The sequence below is a fragment of the Lates calcarifer genome, linkage group LG9, assembly GCF_001640805.2.
Source record: "Lates calcarifer isolate ASB-BC8 linkage group LG9, TLL_Latcal_v3, whole genome shotgun sequence".
NCBI lineage: Eukaryota > Metazoa > Chordata > Actinopteri > Centropomidae > Lates > Lates calcarifer.
This window is the reverse complement of record NC_066841.1, coordinates 21,840,323-21,856,548: the sequence shown is the minus strand read 5'-3', so window position 1 is coordinate 21,856,548 and position 16,226 is coordinate 21,840,323. Positions and strand designations below refer to the sequence as shown.

The 16,226-nt window shown below is 41.4% G+C and overlaps 2 protein-coding genes across 6 annotated transcripts; one reads left to right on the top strand and one right to left on the bottom strand.

Annotated features, from left to right (window-relative positions):
* The first annotated feature begins 1,863 nt into the window (after positions 1 to 1,863).
* Positions 1,864 to 8,344, top strand: nadk2 (NAD kinase 2, mitochondrial). 4 transcript variants are annotated; one of them, XM_018701917.2, is made up of 12 exons: positions 1,864 to 2,736; positions 2,865 to 2,953; positions 3,074 to 3,162; positions 3,415 to 3,496; positions 3,693 to 3,776; positions 5,608 to 5,747; positions 5,974 to 6,067; positions 6,228 to 6,371; positions 6,988 to 7,043; positions 7,160 to 7,213; positions 7,309 to 7,432; positions 7,536 to 8,344. In XM_018701917.2, exons 1-12 carry the CDS (start codon positions 2,482 to 2,484, stop codon positions 7,672 to 7,674), a joined length of 1,350 nt encoding a protein of 449 aa, XP_018557433.1. In that variant the 5' UTR covers positions 1,864 to 2,481; the 3' UTR covers positions 7,675 to 8,344. The 4 variants fall into 4 exon arrangements, with proteins under 4 accessions (XP_018557433.1, XP_018557434.1, XP_018557432.1 ...); XM_018701918.2 differs by having other exon boundaries at positions 5,608 to 5,771; positions 6,276 to 6,371; XM_018701916.2 differs by having other exon boundaries at positions 5,608 to 5,771.
* A 1,623-nt stretch (positions 8,345 to 9,967) lies between these two features.
* On the bottom strand, positions 9,968 to 15,884 carry skp2 (S-phase kinase-associated protein 2, E3 ubiquitin protein ligase). 2 transcript variants are annotated; one of them, XM_018701920.2, is made up of 10 exons: positions 15,725 to 15,884; positions 14,865 to 15,115; positions 14,656 to 14,770; positions 14,106 to 14,249; positions 13,383 to 13,517; positions 12,953 to 13,051; positions 12,693 to 12,820; positions 11,474 to 11,525; positions 11,034 to 11,141; positions 9,968 to 10,946 (listed from the first exon to the last, which is right to left on the bottom strand). In XM_018701920.2, exons 1-10 carry the CDS (start codon positions 15,736 to 15,738, stop codon positions 10,727 to 10,729), a joined length of 1,266 nt encoding a protein of 421 aa, XP_018557436.1. In that variant the 5' UTR covers positions 15,739 to 15,884; the 3' UTR covers positions 9,968 to 10,726. The 2 variants fall into 2 exon arrangements, with proteins under 2 accessions (XP_018557436.1, XP_018557437.1); XM_018701921.2 differs by having other exon boundaries at positions 14,656 to 14,767.
* Positions 15,885 to 16,226: the final 342 nt, after the last annotated feature.

The window sequence follows — 16,226 nt, the reverse complement described above, 5'->3', positions numbered from 1 at the left end:
GCTGTGCATTTCACACCTAGGCCTTCGCTGGTGTCCTAGCAGAATTAACCCACCTCTTAATACCGTCATTATGATGTCACAACTGTAGAAACCATCAACAATATCACAGCCACAGCTGCTCCACAAACAAACAAACATCATCTCCAGCAGAGGCATCAATATTAACTCATACAATGACAAATACGTAAATAATAAAATATAGGTAAAATGCATTTATACACTGAAACTGCTGATTATTTGTAGACAAATGAAAACTGCTTCTGTCGAGCGGGCATTCTCAACCATGAAGCAAATTAAATCTTATGTGAGAAATATGACTGGGCATGACTCAGCTATTAGGAACAGTTTAATACATATAGTATTAATGGAAGAAAACGTATATGAATATTTAATTCAGTGATTGTGACAGTGTTTAAGCTGGCAGAGAAGGCCTTGCTGGCCCTGACAGCCCACCACTGTTGTCTACACACTGTCTATATGGTATATAGCATGTATGTTACTGTGGTTGGACACCAGTGAAATGCAAGGCCTGCCACAGGCACAGGTATATATATTTTTTTCATTTCTAAAACTAAATTTAATTAAATGAAATTAAATTTCTTCCTTTTATATATATTTCTGCTAGAGAGACACAAACGGCCACAAATAAATTCTGTGAGTGTGTCAACATACATGGCCAATAAAACTGAGTCTGTGACTGCTGCATGGGGCTAGGTCCTATCCATCCCATATTTCTTGTTATCTTAGCCATTGAGAACAAATTAGGCATTGTCCTTTAATTTTTCGTGGTCATCCCTTATATTTCACACATTTTTCACACTTACTGAGCAATGCAAATGTAAAAGTTAAAATTTAAGAGCAAATCAAACATAACTCTCTAGAAGGAATAACAAAATGAGCAGTAAGTGTCATTCACCAGAAAAAAATGTAAAAAGTGCAGCCGTATTGGGCTCAGGTTCACTGATTCCACTGGGGACAGTGAGATCATGGAATTACTGGATTTTAGCAACTTGGGGACAGTTCACTTTCACAAGTTTACAACAAACACACTGTCACAGTGGGTGTTTTAAAGGCTAATTATTTATATAATATTTCTTTTGACGCTATGCTACCAGTCAAACATTTTAGAGTACCTACATTTTTCCAGTTTTTATTGAAATTCACATAGGTTGATGTCTCTGTTTCTGAAATCTGAGCATAGCGCAAATAAAAAGAATCACTGAATCTTAAATCCAAAATGTAATCAAAATTTTCACCTCATACTGTAGCTGAACACACTGATGGGAACAATGGAAATGAAACATTGAGAGTTTCTCCCAACACTGTTGCATAAGCTTCCACAAATGTGTTATAGGTGTCTCTGCCTGCTTCAACAGAAACCAGATCCATGAGGTTTGAGCCTAGAGACTGCGCTGCTCAGGTGAGCCACCATCTGGTTCTGTTCTTCTGTTGTTTGTGCTCATTATATTACTGTATAATGAAACTCTGACCAACCAGTCTGTCTTCATTTGATTCATTTTTCTCAGTATTTTGAAAGCAACATACACCACTTACTGCACTACACTATTATCCTATCAGAGGCTGCTCAGTTTGTTCCAATACTGCCTACACTACAGCCCCTATGGGAATTGTTTTCATTAACTTTCAAGGCTTCATTTACTTTTAACCGACCTCCTCATCCCTGGGAAGGGCCTGTTTTCCTAATAACCACAACTTCTGAGCTCTGCTGATGATGTAGTTGGATGTTTTGGATGATTTCCCCACTCTTTCGGGTGCCTCTGAACGCATCAAGAGAACGAGCGGCCAAAACAAAACGTAGGCACTCCGTCCCACGACCTGACAGGCACGTAGCCAATCAGATTCAACTCAACGTAACGTACGTACAGACGGGTACGTGCCAGGCTGCATGATATGTTCAGTACAGCGAGTGTTTTCTTCTGTGGTAGTCTCTTTTTCACTTGCTCATGTGTGTTACCTCGTGTTTAAAAGGCTTTTGGACCTGAAGTGTGTGACAGCCTTAGTGTGCTTTGTGAAGAGAGTAAAGCTGGTCGAAATGTGTCAGATGCAGGACTACTCGTTTACGACTTGTGAGCAAGCTGCTAGCAACTTTTAGCTTTTTAAGCTCCGCTGGTAACGTTACGCCAACGTTTAACCTTACCAAATACGGCTAGTAAGAAAACTAGCCAAACAGCTAGACAACAACTGCTCCTGCTGTTTAGTTACTTGTATAAGGAAACACTCGACTCGGAAAGTAATTCCACTCTGTGCGTAAAGGGTCACCAAACAGCAAGTGAAGAGCTTGGTGCCCCCGGGTGACCTTCTCTGACAGCTGGGTATATGTCTTCGTGACTGTCCGACTTCTATGAATTGACTAACTACATCTGGTCAGAGGACTAACATGACCAGGTCTGTCATCCGCGTACCAACAGAACCGAGCAGGACCCTTATTCAGCACATGTAACTGGACATTTAGTCGGGTGTATGGTTGTGTGTTCGATTAAAAGAATGACTCGCCGCTCAGTGGTGAACCTGGTGCTCCTTGGGAATCGAGCTGTTAGCCTGCTGAACGGAAACTCACTTCGCCCCCTCCACACCTCAGTATACAACACCTCATCACAGCCGGAATCCGGATTCAAACCGGAAAAAGTAGCAGTGGTTACAAAGACTACGCGCTATGAGTTTGAACAGCAGCGATATCGCTATGCAGGGCTGTCTGAAGAGGATTTAAAACAGTTGGTAAGACTGCATTTCACTGTCAGCATGCTCGTTAACCCCAGGTCAAACGAACACCTTCGTGTCAAACGAACACCTTCGTTTGACCTGTCACTAGGTTTGTTGAGTTTTGCTGTGCCTGTGTTTTGCAGCTTGCTATGAAGGGCTCCAGCTACAGCGGCCTGCTGGAAAGACACAACATCCACACTAACAATGTGGAACATATTGTGAAGAGCCTGCGGTAAGATGTGGCCCATCACAGAAAGACAGATATGTTCATCAGATGCAGACAGGGAGGGTTTGCTGTTTTGTAGCCGAGAAACAATTTGTAAAAGTCTGGATAATAACTGAATGTTTACAGGAGAGAAGGCATTAATGTACGGGTTGTGAAGAGAGGAGAATATGATGAAGAAATAGTACGATGGGCAGATGCCATTATCTCTGCTGGAGGTAGGAATTTCACATTATTTGGTCATTTTGTTTTTTTGTACTATTTAATTCCAAGACAGTTACAAGAATCTGTAAATGTAGGCTTTTCTAATCATTTCCAGTAAACACTGAGAAAAAGTGTGTCCGGCATGACATACAGGATGGGCAGGACTTAAACTCATTCAACTCAGTACAGAGTCACATGAACAAAGGCTTCAGACAGCTGATGCAAATACACAATACAGGTTCTCTAACTGCAGTTTGTTTTGTTAGGTGATGGGACAATGCTTCTTGTTGCCAGTAAGGTATTAAGCAAGGACAAACCAGTTGTTGGAGTAAACACTGACCCTGAGAGGTAAAGCACTGAACTGCACATTTTTTGAGAATGGGTTGTTTAGTGTCTACAAAACAAATGAATCAGTTGTTGTGTTTTACTAATGGAGGAAGCTTGTTAGGAAGTTAGTCTTTAAGCATTTGAGTGAACATAATCCACACTAACGGGCCTTTAACGAGCTGAGCTGAGTTCTCTCTTTTCTCTTTGTAAACTGAAGGTCAGAAGGTCATCTGTGCCTGCCTGTACGGTATACTCGTGCCTTCCCAGAGGCACTGGAGAAACTCTGTCGTGGTGAGTTCAGGTGCGTATTTACCCATGAATGACTGCTTTTGTTCTTCCTGCTGTTGAACATGCTCCCTTGTCCTCCTATGTGTGCTCTGTCAGTTAACTTCTGTCATATTTTTCTAACTCATTACTTTGTCACCTACAGGTGAAGTACTTTGTAAGCTGCTACCAAAATAATCTATGTACAGTATTAGTAATGTGAAGAGTCATGCAGAAAATGTCAACATTTCTCACTGCTTTAAACTGTTGCCCTATCATCAATTTTCAGTTCAAGACATGTTTAAACCTGTGTTCTTTGGAAAAACGTCACATGGTTAGGTTATGGTCTAAACCGCACTGCTGTCTTCTCAGACTGTGTGATAGTTAAATCCAGTTTCTGTATCGTATAAACCACCTAACTGACACTAGAGGTCACTGTATCTGAGGTTTATACTGGACCTGTTGCTCAGGGTGGTTTCACTTAAGTACAAGTCACAGTTTTGTAAAAGTTGCCAGTAAGAACTGATGTAGTGATTTTCAGATCAAAAGATATTTTGTTAATAACTAGATACAAATACTACACTGTTTACAACCAAATTTATCCAAGTTTTAATTAATGTCAATATCATTTGAAAATAATATCTTTCATTATGTATGGAGGCAGCTCTAAGAAGGGTGTCCATTGTGAATTCAACACAATAATTGATTCTCAAACATCTTTAAAAGCTGGGAGGGCTTTATTGTCTGATATTTTGAGGCCAGTTCATTGATAATACACCTATGTTCTGTGAAGCAAAGAGGACATGTGAGCCAAAGTACTGACCTGAATCTACAAATGATATTCCCCCCAAAAAAACAAATCATCTGAGCTTTTTAGCCTCTTTTAGCTCAGTTGTTTTGTTTACAGCATACCTATAGTTTGGTTCAATGTCTCACCAACCTTGTTTCCAGTAGCAGACTGACTTGAGCCCTGTATGACAAAACACTCTGATTCATTTGAATGGAGCCAGTTTAACCCAGCAGAGGGGGCAACATGGAGGGCCTCGACAAAACAATGCAGTGTTGTCTGGCAAAAATTTGAGCTAGGCTCATCTTTCTTTGCTGCAGTGCAACACAAAGCCTGACCCAGCAAGTTACTGTGTTGGCCGGTCAAGTGCATGCAAGCACACAACACTGGTCGATTTTTCACTTTCTAATGTGAACAAATACTTCTACTGTTTACCTCACCATCATCATGACAAAGAGATCATTTCTGCTGTGATTATCTCATGGGTATCTTAAGCAGCAGTTTAATGACAGAACAGACAGAACAGTTTTATATTGGAGCCATGTGTCTGCCAACTTGTTGTGGAGGTTGTCTGCCTTCAGGTGGCTGAAGTGCTGTGGGAGTATACATTGAACTGTTTTCTGTCTTTTCTTAAAAATGGAATTACATCATTTGCACAGCCTTATAACAGACAGTACCTCAGTGAGCACCTGAGAGAAAATGGAAAAAAGGAAAAGCCCAACATTTGTGGGTAAATTTATAGTGTAGTTTGCTAGAATGTGTATGTCCTTCTCTTGTACTCACTGATATAACTCACATTCTTTAAGGCCACAAAAGAACAAAATAACTGGTGTAGTATTTTGTCTTTAATTCTTTTATGAGCATCACATTCTGACTTGTACACTTGTACACACCCCACAGATACAGTTTAAACTTGATTGTTCAATTGACACATCACTTGTCAAATTTCATGCTCTCACTGCAGTCACTGTTCAGAGTATAAGCAAACTATGTAAGAGATGTCCAGGTGATGGTGGAATTTAAGCCTAATGTTGCTTAAGATGGCAGTCTTGTCCCCTCACCTCTACTGTGCTGTGTTCAGGTGGCTTTGGCGTCAGAGAATCCGTCTACACTTAGAGGGCACAGGAATCAATCCCATCCCGGTGGATCTGCACGAACAGCAGCTGAGCCTGGAGCAGCACAGCCAAGCCCACCGCATCACTACCATGGACAGCCAGCGGAGTACGACTCCTCCACCTGACATGTGTACTTGTCCCAGTCCTTCTGTCTGTCCGTCTATGTGTGTGTGTCCTCCCGCCCACTCTTCTCTGTGACTCACTGTTGCTTTGCACTAGTATAAATAAGTGGATTAGGACTAAATTGATTGATGAGGAGTTTGATCACTATGTATGTGGAAATTGTTTCTGTTCTCCAGTTGTTCTTTTTCTAATTTAGTAAGATTTCTCAGGGACAGGAACACTACATGAGAGCTTTTCCAAGCCCAGCCTACTTCCTGTCAGAGGCCTGAATGAAATCTTCATTGGAGAATCTCTGTCCTCCAGGTACCTTAGTCATCTAAAGTGATGCACACAACTTCATCTAAACCTGTGAATCCTGTGTCTGTGTGAGTGTGCATGTTGTAACTTTCATTAATCCCCAGCCCCTTTACCACCACCCTGCTCGTCCCCCAGCACTCATCAGGGGAATCTCTGTCCACCACAGGGTGAAGTTAAAATCCTTCAAACACCATGTTAACCTCTTGCTCCATAGGGCTTCTTACTATGAGATCTCTGTGGATGACGGCCCCTGGGAAAAGCAGAAGAGTTCAGGACTCAGCATTTGTACGGGAACAGGATCCAAAGCCTGGTACACATAAGTATTATTAACTTTCAGCTTTACATATAGTTGGGATGTGGCTCAGGGTTAACATTAGTACTTAAGAGATAACATTTTAACTAATCCTAACAGCAACCTTCAAAGACTAAAAAATGACTAGAGCCAGTCTAACAGCTATTCAGACTGAAATTCACAACTGAAGAACATTCTGCTCTTCTTAGTCTGATCGTTAGTGGGGCTGAAACATTTATCTGAAGGGTGGTGCTAGAGGAAAGGTCATGGGGTATTTAAAATGAATTCACTTCTTCAGGAACATGAACATGCTCATAGAATTTCATGGCAAATGTCATTAAACATACATGCATATGGTGAATGAAAAAGTGAAGTATGCTACAGGAGCATTTTATTGATGTTTTGATTGATTTTGAAACTGAGTCACTATCAGTGGAATCCATGAATAATAATGTTGCTGTGATCTAAAGGCTTGCATCAATTTCCAGTTGTCTATTAAGGGAAAACCAGAGTAAATACGCAAATTAAAGTAGGAAATCTGATCGGACAAACGCATACACCTGAAGGAAACAGAGTTTCTGTGTCCTAACTTGAGCACTGATCCAGCAACCATATGTTGTCTTGGTGTCCACAGGTCATATAACATTAACAAACTTGCTGAACAAGCTGTGGAGGAGGTTTTAAAAATTGGTACGTATGTCAGGCTTTGACAAGATCTTGTCTGAATCAAATAAAGTCTTAGGTAATCTCCAAAGATGTTGCCTCACTTCACTGACAAACAATATATCATGCCTTTCTGTTTTCAGGAAAGAACCTAACAGATCTTGATATCCCACTTAATCGTGAATTTATTGAAAAGGGTGAGTTGATAGTCCTCCTGTGTTTATTGTACATTTTTACATGATCATTTTTTGGCCCTTTGTTTTGTATGATGGTGGTATCTGTGTGTGTTCAGTTACTGATGAATACAATGAGTCTCTGGTGTTTGGGCCGGATGACAGACGCTTGTTCTACAGCATCAGGGAGCCCATTGTCAACAGAGTGTTCTCCAGCAGTCGGCAGAGAGGCTTTGCCAGCAAGTCAGTGAATGCTCCTCAGTCTCACAGCTAAAGCTTAATAAGAGTTGAAACAGTAAAGAAGCTGTAAAGATGTAGCTCTTTTTTCTGCCTCTAGCTCCTTCAGGGTGTGTGTCCGCTCTCGGTGTTGGGATGCCTGCATGGTGGTTGATGGTGGGACTTCATTCGAGTTCAATGATGGTGCCATAGCTACAATTAGCATGAGTGAGGAGGATCAGCTCCGGACAGTGGTTCTAGAAAACTGAGATGTCCAGAGCACATGACACCTGACTGGTTTCTCTCAAGCTAACAGTGTTTAAAGAAATGTGGTCAAAGGGAAGAAGCAGTTCTTAGCTTTTAGCCTTTAAGTGTTGAATATTTTTATGCCTGACAGTTGTGTTGTTAAATGTGTGCATTTTTCCAAATCAGATATTTTCAAACCATTGTTTTTCTCTATCCCACTATTCCCAAATTGTAACAGGATTCAGTCCACTAGATTGTAACGACTATAATCTGATCTGACACTGTAATCTAATTACATTTTGTTGATACAAGCAGCATTTCATGGTCACTACTATTAAGTGTATGTCACAGTGAGTCTCTTAGCTGAGGAAGAGATGAAAGATCGGATAAAAGGTGGCCATATTGATTGTTTTAAACATATCTCTTTTTCACATTTCAGTTTGGTTGGAGCAGTAACTTCTGTCAGTCATTTTATCCATAAAATTGAAGTTATTATGTCTATATGTATATATATATATGTGTGCGTGTGTGTGTATCTATATATATATAGATACACACACACATATATACATATAGATATATGTATATGTAGCCCTTTCTGTGTATCTTTCAGTCTAAAATCCCTGTGAATTCTGTAAATCTTTAAAAGCGGATCACAAATATATGGTACCATGTTTTGCAAAGGCTCAGTAATTTGCAGATGGACATTGTACTTTTTATTAATCATTACTCAAACGGGAATAAATAGAGCATTTATTGAAGTCTATTTTAAGAAGTGAATCAATCCACATTTGGTGCTATAGTCAAAATAAACTACAGTGTGTATTCATGGCAACAAAGGAACATCTCACCCAGTGCAGCAGTTTGATTTATTGTATTTGGACAACAATGGAACTCTGGCACAAAGGAATAAGATTTATCAGGTGTTGATACACACACAATAATCAGTAGCAGGAAGCAGTCAGGGCTGGTTTGGATCTGCTCATGGGATTTGTTGATAGCAAGATATCCACAGAATATAACCACCTTCTAAACAGTCAAATTCTGTTTAAAGTGTGTGTGTTCATATATATATATTAGGCAGTTTTAGGCACTAATGGTAAAGTGAGGATGCTGTCAAAAATAATCCCATGATTAATTTTTATTCATCAATTAACCTCATGTTGCAGTAAATAGAACAGACTGACTCCATGATGTTGAGATCAGGACCCTGTGGGGGTCAGACCATCTGTTGCAGGACTCCTTGTTCTTCTTGTCTCTGAGGATAGTTCATGATGGACTTGGACTCATTGTATATATGTTCAGCCATGTGGGTGCTAAAACGTGTTGGTGGGGACAGAATGATGTGCATTAAACCACTGCACAAACAACATACCTGATATAAAGTAAAACAAACAAATGTTTTTTACTCAGTAAAGTCATCAGGACATTGTAATATGTGCCAAATGCACTGGTTCCTCATGGAAATAATTTGTCACTGTGTTGGGATGTTTGTTTAAATCAGATAAAGTGGTATAGGAAAGAAATGTTTCTGTGTCTCTTTATTTCAGCTCTGCCTCTTTGTCAGCTACAGTAGAGTGCAGTATCTTTTACTGATGTGCCATTAACTAGTGTGAGTGGGTAGAGTGAGAGGTTCACCCATTATAGTTCTAGATAGGCTGTCAAGTCAATTGGAGTTCTATATCACATTTAAAAACAACCTGTTGTAGCATGAGGACAATTCCCTGGCAAACATCAGGCACTGCTCATGACCTGCTAATACCTGTAAATCTCTACAGTGAAGCATAGTGGTGACAGCATCATGCTGTGCGAGAGGATGAATGCAGCCAAATACAGAGAGGTCCTTGAGGAAAACCTGTTGCACGTGGCCTGAGACCAGGGTGATGATTCACTTTTCAGCCTGACAATGACATAAAGCATGTAGCCAACAAGGACTCCAGATGATGCTACAGGACAAGTCTCTGACTGTCCCTGAGTGGCTCAGCCAAGAGCCACACTTAAACCCAACAGAACATCAGTGGAGAGACGTGAAGATGGCAGTTCACAGGCACCTCCCATCCACTCTGATAAAGCGTGGGAGGATCAGTCAGGAGGAATGGGATAAACTGCACAAATCCAGGTGTGAAAAGTTTATAAAGACTTATCCAACAGTACTCAAGTTGTAACTGCTGCCAAAGGGGCTTCTACTCTACAATTTTATCCATTCAATATACTGTAAGTAGTATGCACTCTCACACATACTTCCAAGGTCAAGAATGAACATTCATACTCATTAGGATTTATACACCAATTAAACGCATAAACACAAGGTGGAAAAACTGTATAATTCAGTGGTTTACTCGTTAAGCCTCAGAAGGGAAATGAACAAGTTAAAACTTCCATTAATGTTCGGTTTGTATGCCATCTGAATGAAATGGTAATCTAAAGCACTGACCATACAGCACATTTGCACTGACACATGTACACTGTCATGAGATCATTGTGAAAGCAGCTGCTGTCCAGCTGAGGAAAAGTCAAATGTACAGCAATGATAACCTGGTCAGTAGTGAACACATTTAAGCTACTGATCATTTACAGTGACACAGTGGGACATTGAGTACACCTGCATATTCATCAGGAATATCCACAGCTGGTTTGGAGATTCAAGATCCAGATGCATCATTTTACATTAAAACCTTTTCTGATTAAAATCAACTCTTCTCTCATTATTACAACTGGGAACAGAAGCTTTTACCTTCATATCAAAATTGAGGAATCAACTGTCCCAAACATTAATAGACAATCTCTTAATACATTCTAACACAAACTGGATTCAACATCCAAATCTGGTTTTCCTAAATAAAGAACAGCATTTCTCTAAAAGCTTGCATATTCAGTAGTTGAAGACATGTTCTAGTAGATGTCTTTTAGTACTGTTAACAGCCAGCCAATACTAAAAGCGTTCTTCTGAAGCCGCAAAAAACACTGTAACATGGCTCTATCACTGCTCAATGAGCTGCACTCATTGCGCTGGAATACTGCAGAATCACACACACCGCAATATAGACGAACACGGCTTTGGGGGAGACGAGGTGGTTACAGTTTGAACCTCAGTCGACACCTCCTGTTCCACATGGTGCGGTCACTCAAGGGGCCCATGGGTCTGTTGGCAGGTGCTGGCCGGGCAATGGCAGAGAAAGGCTTTGAGTTGATGCAGAGGTGAGGCATCCCCTTCTTCAGAGATGGCAGGTGGCCATCGTGTACAAGGCCAAAAACATCCAGGAGGCACAGCATGGGGAAAGTCTTACCCAGGTCACTGAAGGTATAACACAAGTTAGGTTTTGAATTTCTCAACCCAGTGACTCAAAGTAACAGAAGCAGAGACAGCAGCAGGAGAACTTACGTTAGAGCAGCGAGGTGAATGTGATAGCAGCGACTCAGTGACAGATGCTGCAGATATTTGAGTTGTGCGAGGACAGGGAAGCTGTCAGCCATCAGCAGAGTGCTGTCACTGTAACACAGAGGAACCACTGTGATTTACCTACATCAAGATCAAGATGCTTAACGGTGTTTGCAATAATGTTTTGGCCCCTTGAAGGCAGAGGAACAATGAGAAACTCAACATCTACTAGACAGAGCATAATAGTATTACTGGGAGTTCTGTTGAATGCAAGTCCAATATTCACTCTCCTTTTAGCTCTGTTAGTAATATCCCCAAATTACACAGTGTAAATAAAGTGCACATTCAGTCCGCCAGAATTTTTCGTGCTAAAAATGGAAAAGCACTTGATACAGGTGTAATTACTGAATCATTTAAACTGCTCATGATGAATCGAATCTTACCTTAAATCTAGAGTTTGAATATGAGGACATCTCACCACCAGCACCTTCACATCTGGAAAAAGATATACTGCACTGTTATGTCAGATCTAGGCTGTTAAGTGTCTGTAACAAAGTCTGTTTCTAAACAGCCTGAACACAGTTGCAGTATCATGGTACACACTTTCCACCACATCATGTTTGAGCCATGAGCATGCTGCTTTAACAACTATTTATCCAGTTCATTTTGCATGTGGTCATAACTTTTCACTATTTCACAAGGATCCTAAAAGTTCTCAAGATTATCTCAGTGTAATCACTTGGCAGTGGAAAAGCAAAAAAGCCAAATCCTTATTACAGTTGCAAATTACATTTGAAACAACAGCAGGTAGTCTGAAGCCTTTAGACTGAATTTTGGGGAATGCCATATATTGCATTTATTTTCAGTTCATGAAGCACAAGTCACTCTCATACTGCATCTTCCTACAACAGTAATGTTATCATGAATTACATTACATGAAGACGTGGCTTTTGTCGTCCCCAAATAACTGATCTTTAGTCTGAAATTTACTCAAAATTTGAACAACAGTTTGAGTATGGGGAAAATGAAATGTGTGCTCTGTAATGATCTGTATAAATTCATCAGTGTAACAGGTAAGGCCTTGGACTCCAGCAGGGGCCACTTGCAAAAAGCCCCACTCTCTAATCTGTTCAGTGCTGTAATGACCTTTTGCCTGTCAATAGATTTTTGCTTTTTTGAGCCTCATTATCTTCTTCTCTTGCCCAGTCACCTCTTTACTCATACTGACAGACAACTCCACCTCAAATGAACTGAAATGGAAACTCTCAATGCTCCCCCCAATTCTAAACCACACATGCATGAACTAAAACTGAAATGACACACAGCTGCCCAGGAAATATTTAATAGCAAAGTGTCCAATTACTTTTGGAATCTGCAATTTGGGAATTATGTGTTAGAGTCTATATCTCAAACATTTCTATACTGATGTAAATCCACTTAAATTAAAGCTGAGGCTTGGAGCTTTAATGCAGTATTGTTCACGATATTTCCGACTGAATGTGTTGAAGCACAGAGCCTGAAGAAAAAGATGTTTAACTGCCCAAATACATGCACCCCAGACAATATCTGCAATACGCTGATAGACTGACTGATCAACCTAGCTCCACTCTTAAGGAATTGTAATGAACTAAGCTGATACTGATTTCAACACTGCTCACTTACCGCCTAGTGTGAGGCTTTCTCTGTAACCACTGAGGTTGAGGTGAGTAACACTGGAGCTCAGATTACTGACAACACTCTTCACATGGTTACTGTTGAATTCACACCATGATATGTTCAGCTGCTCTATCCTGCACAGAAGAAAACAAAACAAAAAAACCCACACAGACTTAGTAATCCACAGAGAGGGCAGATTAATAAAATCAGCCTGTTATTACTTGGAGAACAGGGTTTTGGCAGATTAAATGTGCTGGGCAGCTGACCTGGAGCAGGATCTGAACATGTCAGCCAGAGCAGGAGCAGAGAAGCCCGAGCAGCCACTCAGGTTGAGCTGCAGCAGGTTTGGGTTCTTGGCCAGAGAGCTGAGAAACACAGACAAAGGACTAAAAATCAGATATGATCCAAAGTGTTAAAACACAGACACACACACACACACACCTTAACCCAACCATAACTTAACTGTAACCTGCACCCTAAACTGTCCCCACAGTGATCAGTCCTCATGGGTTAGTGTGCATACAGGTTAAAGTCCCCACCAGGGTTTAAAAAAAAAAAAAAAGCCCACCTGCAAAAAGGATTCAGTGGGAATGGAACCAGCAACATGTCTCACACCTCTGATGAGGCTAAGCAGTAACCATTTGCTCATTCGGTAGTGTCAGTGGAATGAGAAGAGCTGTAGACTTTAAAGCTTACCTGATGATGGTGTCAGAGAGCTGGAGACCCTCCAGGCTCAGATACTCCAGCAGCCTGCACTGAGAGATTATACTCTCCAGTGCTGAGGTGGGGATAATGGAGCTGGACAGGTCCATCTGAATCATCTGCAGTGGGCTGGAGGGAAAGACAAAAACACTACCATTCAGTTTTTACTTGCATTACAACAGCACCCAAGGACAGGTTTTGAGTTGCATCACAAGACCTGTCAATCATTGCATTAATTTGGCAGACACTTCTGACCAAAGTGATTTAGATTTTTTTTCACTATATATTGAGTGGCAGCTACATCACATTACCTGTACCTACATCAAGCTCCAAACCCATTAGTTCTTACTGAAGATACAAATCTTGAAAACTTCCTCAAATATTCAGTCTTTAAGACTCAGTAAATTACTAAAACAGCTGCTTACTGTGGTTTTTTAAAGTCAAATGTTACCTGAACAGGAGGAAACTGTGTTTGTTGGGACTATTTTGAGCAGTGGATGAAGCCATATTTGGTGTAGAGAGAATCTGAGACAAGTGTGTGGGATTGAATCAAAATAAACTACAGTGTGGGTGTTCATGTCAACAATATGAAAAATACTGAATATCAGCATAGTTATTATTTGAACATGAAACCAGGCAGAACTGAACCCTTCACCAGCCTGAGCTGTACAGACAGGAGTAAAATCTGGACTAAGCATCACTGTCTGCCGGACCCACCCTGTGTCTGTGATGTGCAGACCTTCCATGAAGGAGCGAGGGCAGCGCAACCTGCGGACCCCTGTTTTCAGAACCTGCTGCAGAGCTGGACCCATATGGGTCAACCCCTCCAGATCCACGCTGTGCCACAGAGATTCATCAAACCTGGGACAGAAACACAGGCAGGAAGAGATCATACAGTCAGGTTCTATATGTAATAGATTAGGAGAACTATTACAGTGTGTTGACAGTATCAGAAGGACCGAAACAACTGCACTGTAACGGGGAGGACACATTTCATATCCAACTGGTTTATATGCCGCAGTCATGTTTGTACAGGCTTATGCTGTATGATTTTTGGCTTGGAGTAAAAAATATTATTTGGACTCTAAGGACCCAAAGTAAAATGTAGTGGGTCCCAAGACACCAAGCTCATGAATGTACAATTGTAGAATCTTATTTATATGTTAGAGCAAACACATCAGGAAATCACGACCAAGCAGGGAAGGAAGAATATTTCACTCCTGTGTCATCCTATGAATCTAGTGCAACCCTGTGATTGGAGACTCACGCTAAGCGGTGCCAGCGCTTGCAAACTATTGACATCCTGAGGAGGTCCTGCAAAGGGAGGTAGAAGAGGACCTTGAGTAACAGCTCATCTGGTAGGTGATCCCATGAAATGTCTGCTGAGGGGAAATAACACAGGAAAAAGAAAAGTATGACAGTATCTCATTGCTGCAAACAACTGCAGTTGCTTAAAGGAGGACAGAAATCTCTTACCTGATGTAAAGTCTTTCCTCCTCCTTGATCTCCTGGCCAGGACAAACTGGCTGCAGTCGTTCTCTTTGCCCTTGCTGATGAGCCGCTGGTGCTTGTGTCGGGGTGAGTGCTGCTGGATGAGGTCTGTAGGTGTGCATTCTGTGTCCAGGCCCTCACTGAAGTAGCCTCTGGATTTGCGTTTGTTGATCCTCTTGGACTGAGTTAACATGGAGCCCTGAAGACTCATGCAGGGAAGATCCTGCAGAGGGACGCTGGATGGGGAGGTATTCAAGAACTTTTCAAAAATGTTGAGGAGGTTACACAACAATGTGTCGTGTTTTTTTCATAGCAACAGGTCAGAGAGATTCGTTAGCGTACTAGCTGACCCCAGACAACTACCTCTCTGCCCGCCATATTGATGCAGCTACCAGCGGCGTGACCGCGCAAATACTGACTGCAAAATACAATACAAAAACAAATACTCTGACTACTCCATCTCAGGCGACATGTGCAGTTTCACTGGCTTTTTCTTATCGTATTAGTTAGTTTGCACTTTAAAACTCCAAGAAAGAAACACAGATAGACCTGAACGGAGGCCTAACTCAGATGAAAGCGCGGTATCCATTTATAATAGCTTCGGTTTAAGGCTAAAGCTGCTCAGAAAGGCGAATTACACATACACAACTAACACTACAGACTTACAGTTCACTTATCAGTTGTTCTAATAGATAAGTGAGTCACTGAATTGTAACACAACCTCGATATCTGACCAGGCAAGTTCGTGTTGGCTTATTTTCACACGGATGGCACGTTGAAAGGTAACTTAACGTGACCACTCTTGGAGCTATTTTACACGAGTATGAAATCATTTGTGACCATACCTGTCTGTTGGCATCTCGTCTGGTTCAGAGCTGAATACGCAATCTGTATCTGAAAACTGCACATGAAATAGCAGCCTGTTTTCTTTCCAGCCTCCTAGCCGTGATCCTTTAAACTCACCGCCAGCAGCGGGCCGCCCTCTATTCCCTCACGTCACGGAAGTCGTCACGTCATACGTCGTGCGTCTTACGCATATGTCTCACTGAGTAGCGCATAAGGCATTTCAGATTTGCTCGTTTTCCCGCCTTCTCCACAGCTGTGCTCCGACAAGCGTCTGTATTTTTGCTATTTCAATTTTATTATGCGTCTGCCATCTGAGCAGGGGGACCTATACATCCGGTGATGATCACACACACCCAGATAACACAGCAAACTGAGGAGGCCTTGGTCGCCAAAAATGCTCGGCTTAGTAGGGCTACTGCACACCCTATGTGGGATCCAATTGTATTCAGCAGAAATCAAGACAGATTCTCATATTACCTTACTTCTCCCAGACCAGCATCA

What these genes read in the sequence shown, in the direction of transcription:
- nadk2 (XM_018701916.2), top strand. Translation starts at nt 2,482, where the DNA reads ATGGTTGTGTGTTCGATTAAAAGAATGACTCGCCGCTCAGTGGTGAAC. An exon ending in CTCTGTCGTGGTGAGTTCAG is followed by an intron (nt 3,777 to 5,607) that starts GTGCGTATTTAC and finishes TGCTGTGTTCAG; the next exon opens with GTGGCTTTGGCGTCAGAGAA. An exon ending in CAGAGAGGCTTTGCCAGCAA is followed by an intron (nt 7,433 to 7,535) that starts GTCAGTGAATGC and finishes TAGCTCCTTCAG; the next exon opens with GGTGTGTGTCCGCTCTCGGT.
- skp2 (XM_018701920.2), bottom strand. An exon ending in GAGGAAAGACTTTACATCAG is followed by an intron (nt 14,771 to 14,864) that starts GTAAGAGATTTC and finishes ATTTCCCCTCAG; the next exon opens with CAGACATTTCATGGGATCAC. An exon ending in CTCTCTGACACCATCATCAG is followed by an intron (nt 13,052 to 13,382) that starts GTAAGCTTTAAA and finishes TGTGTTTCTCAG; the next exon opens with CTCTCTGGCCAAGAACCCAA.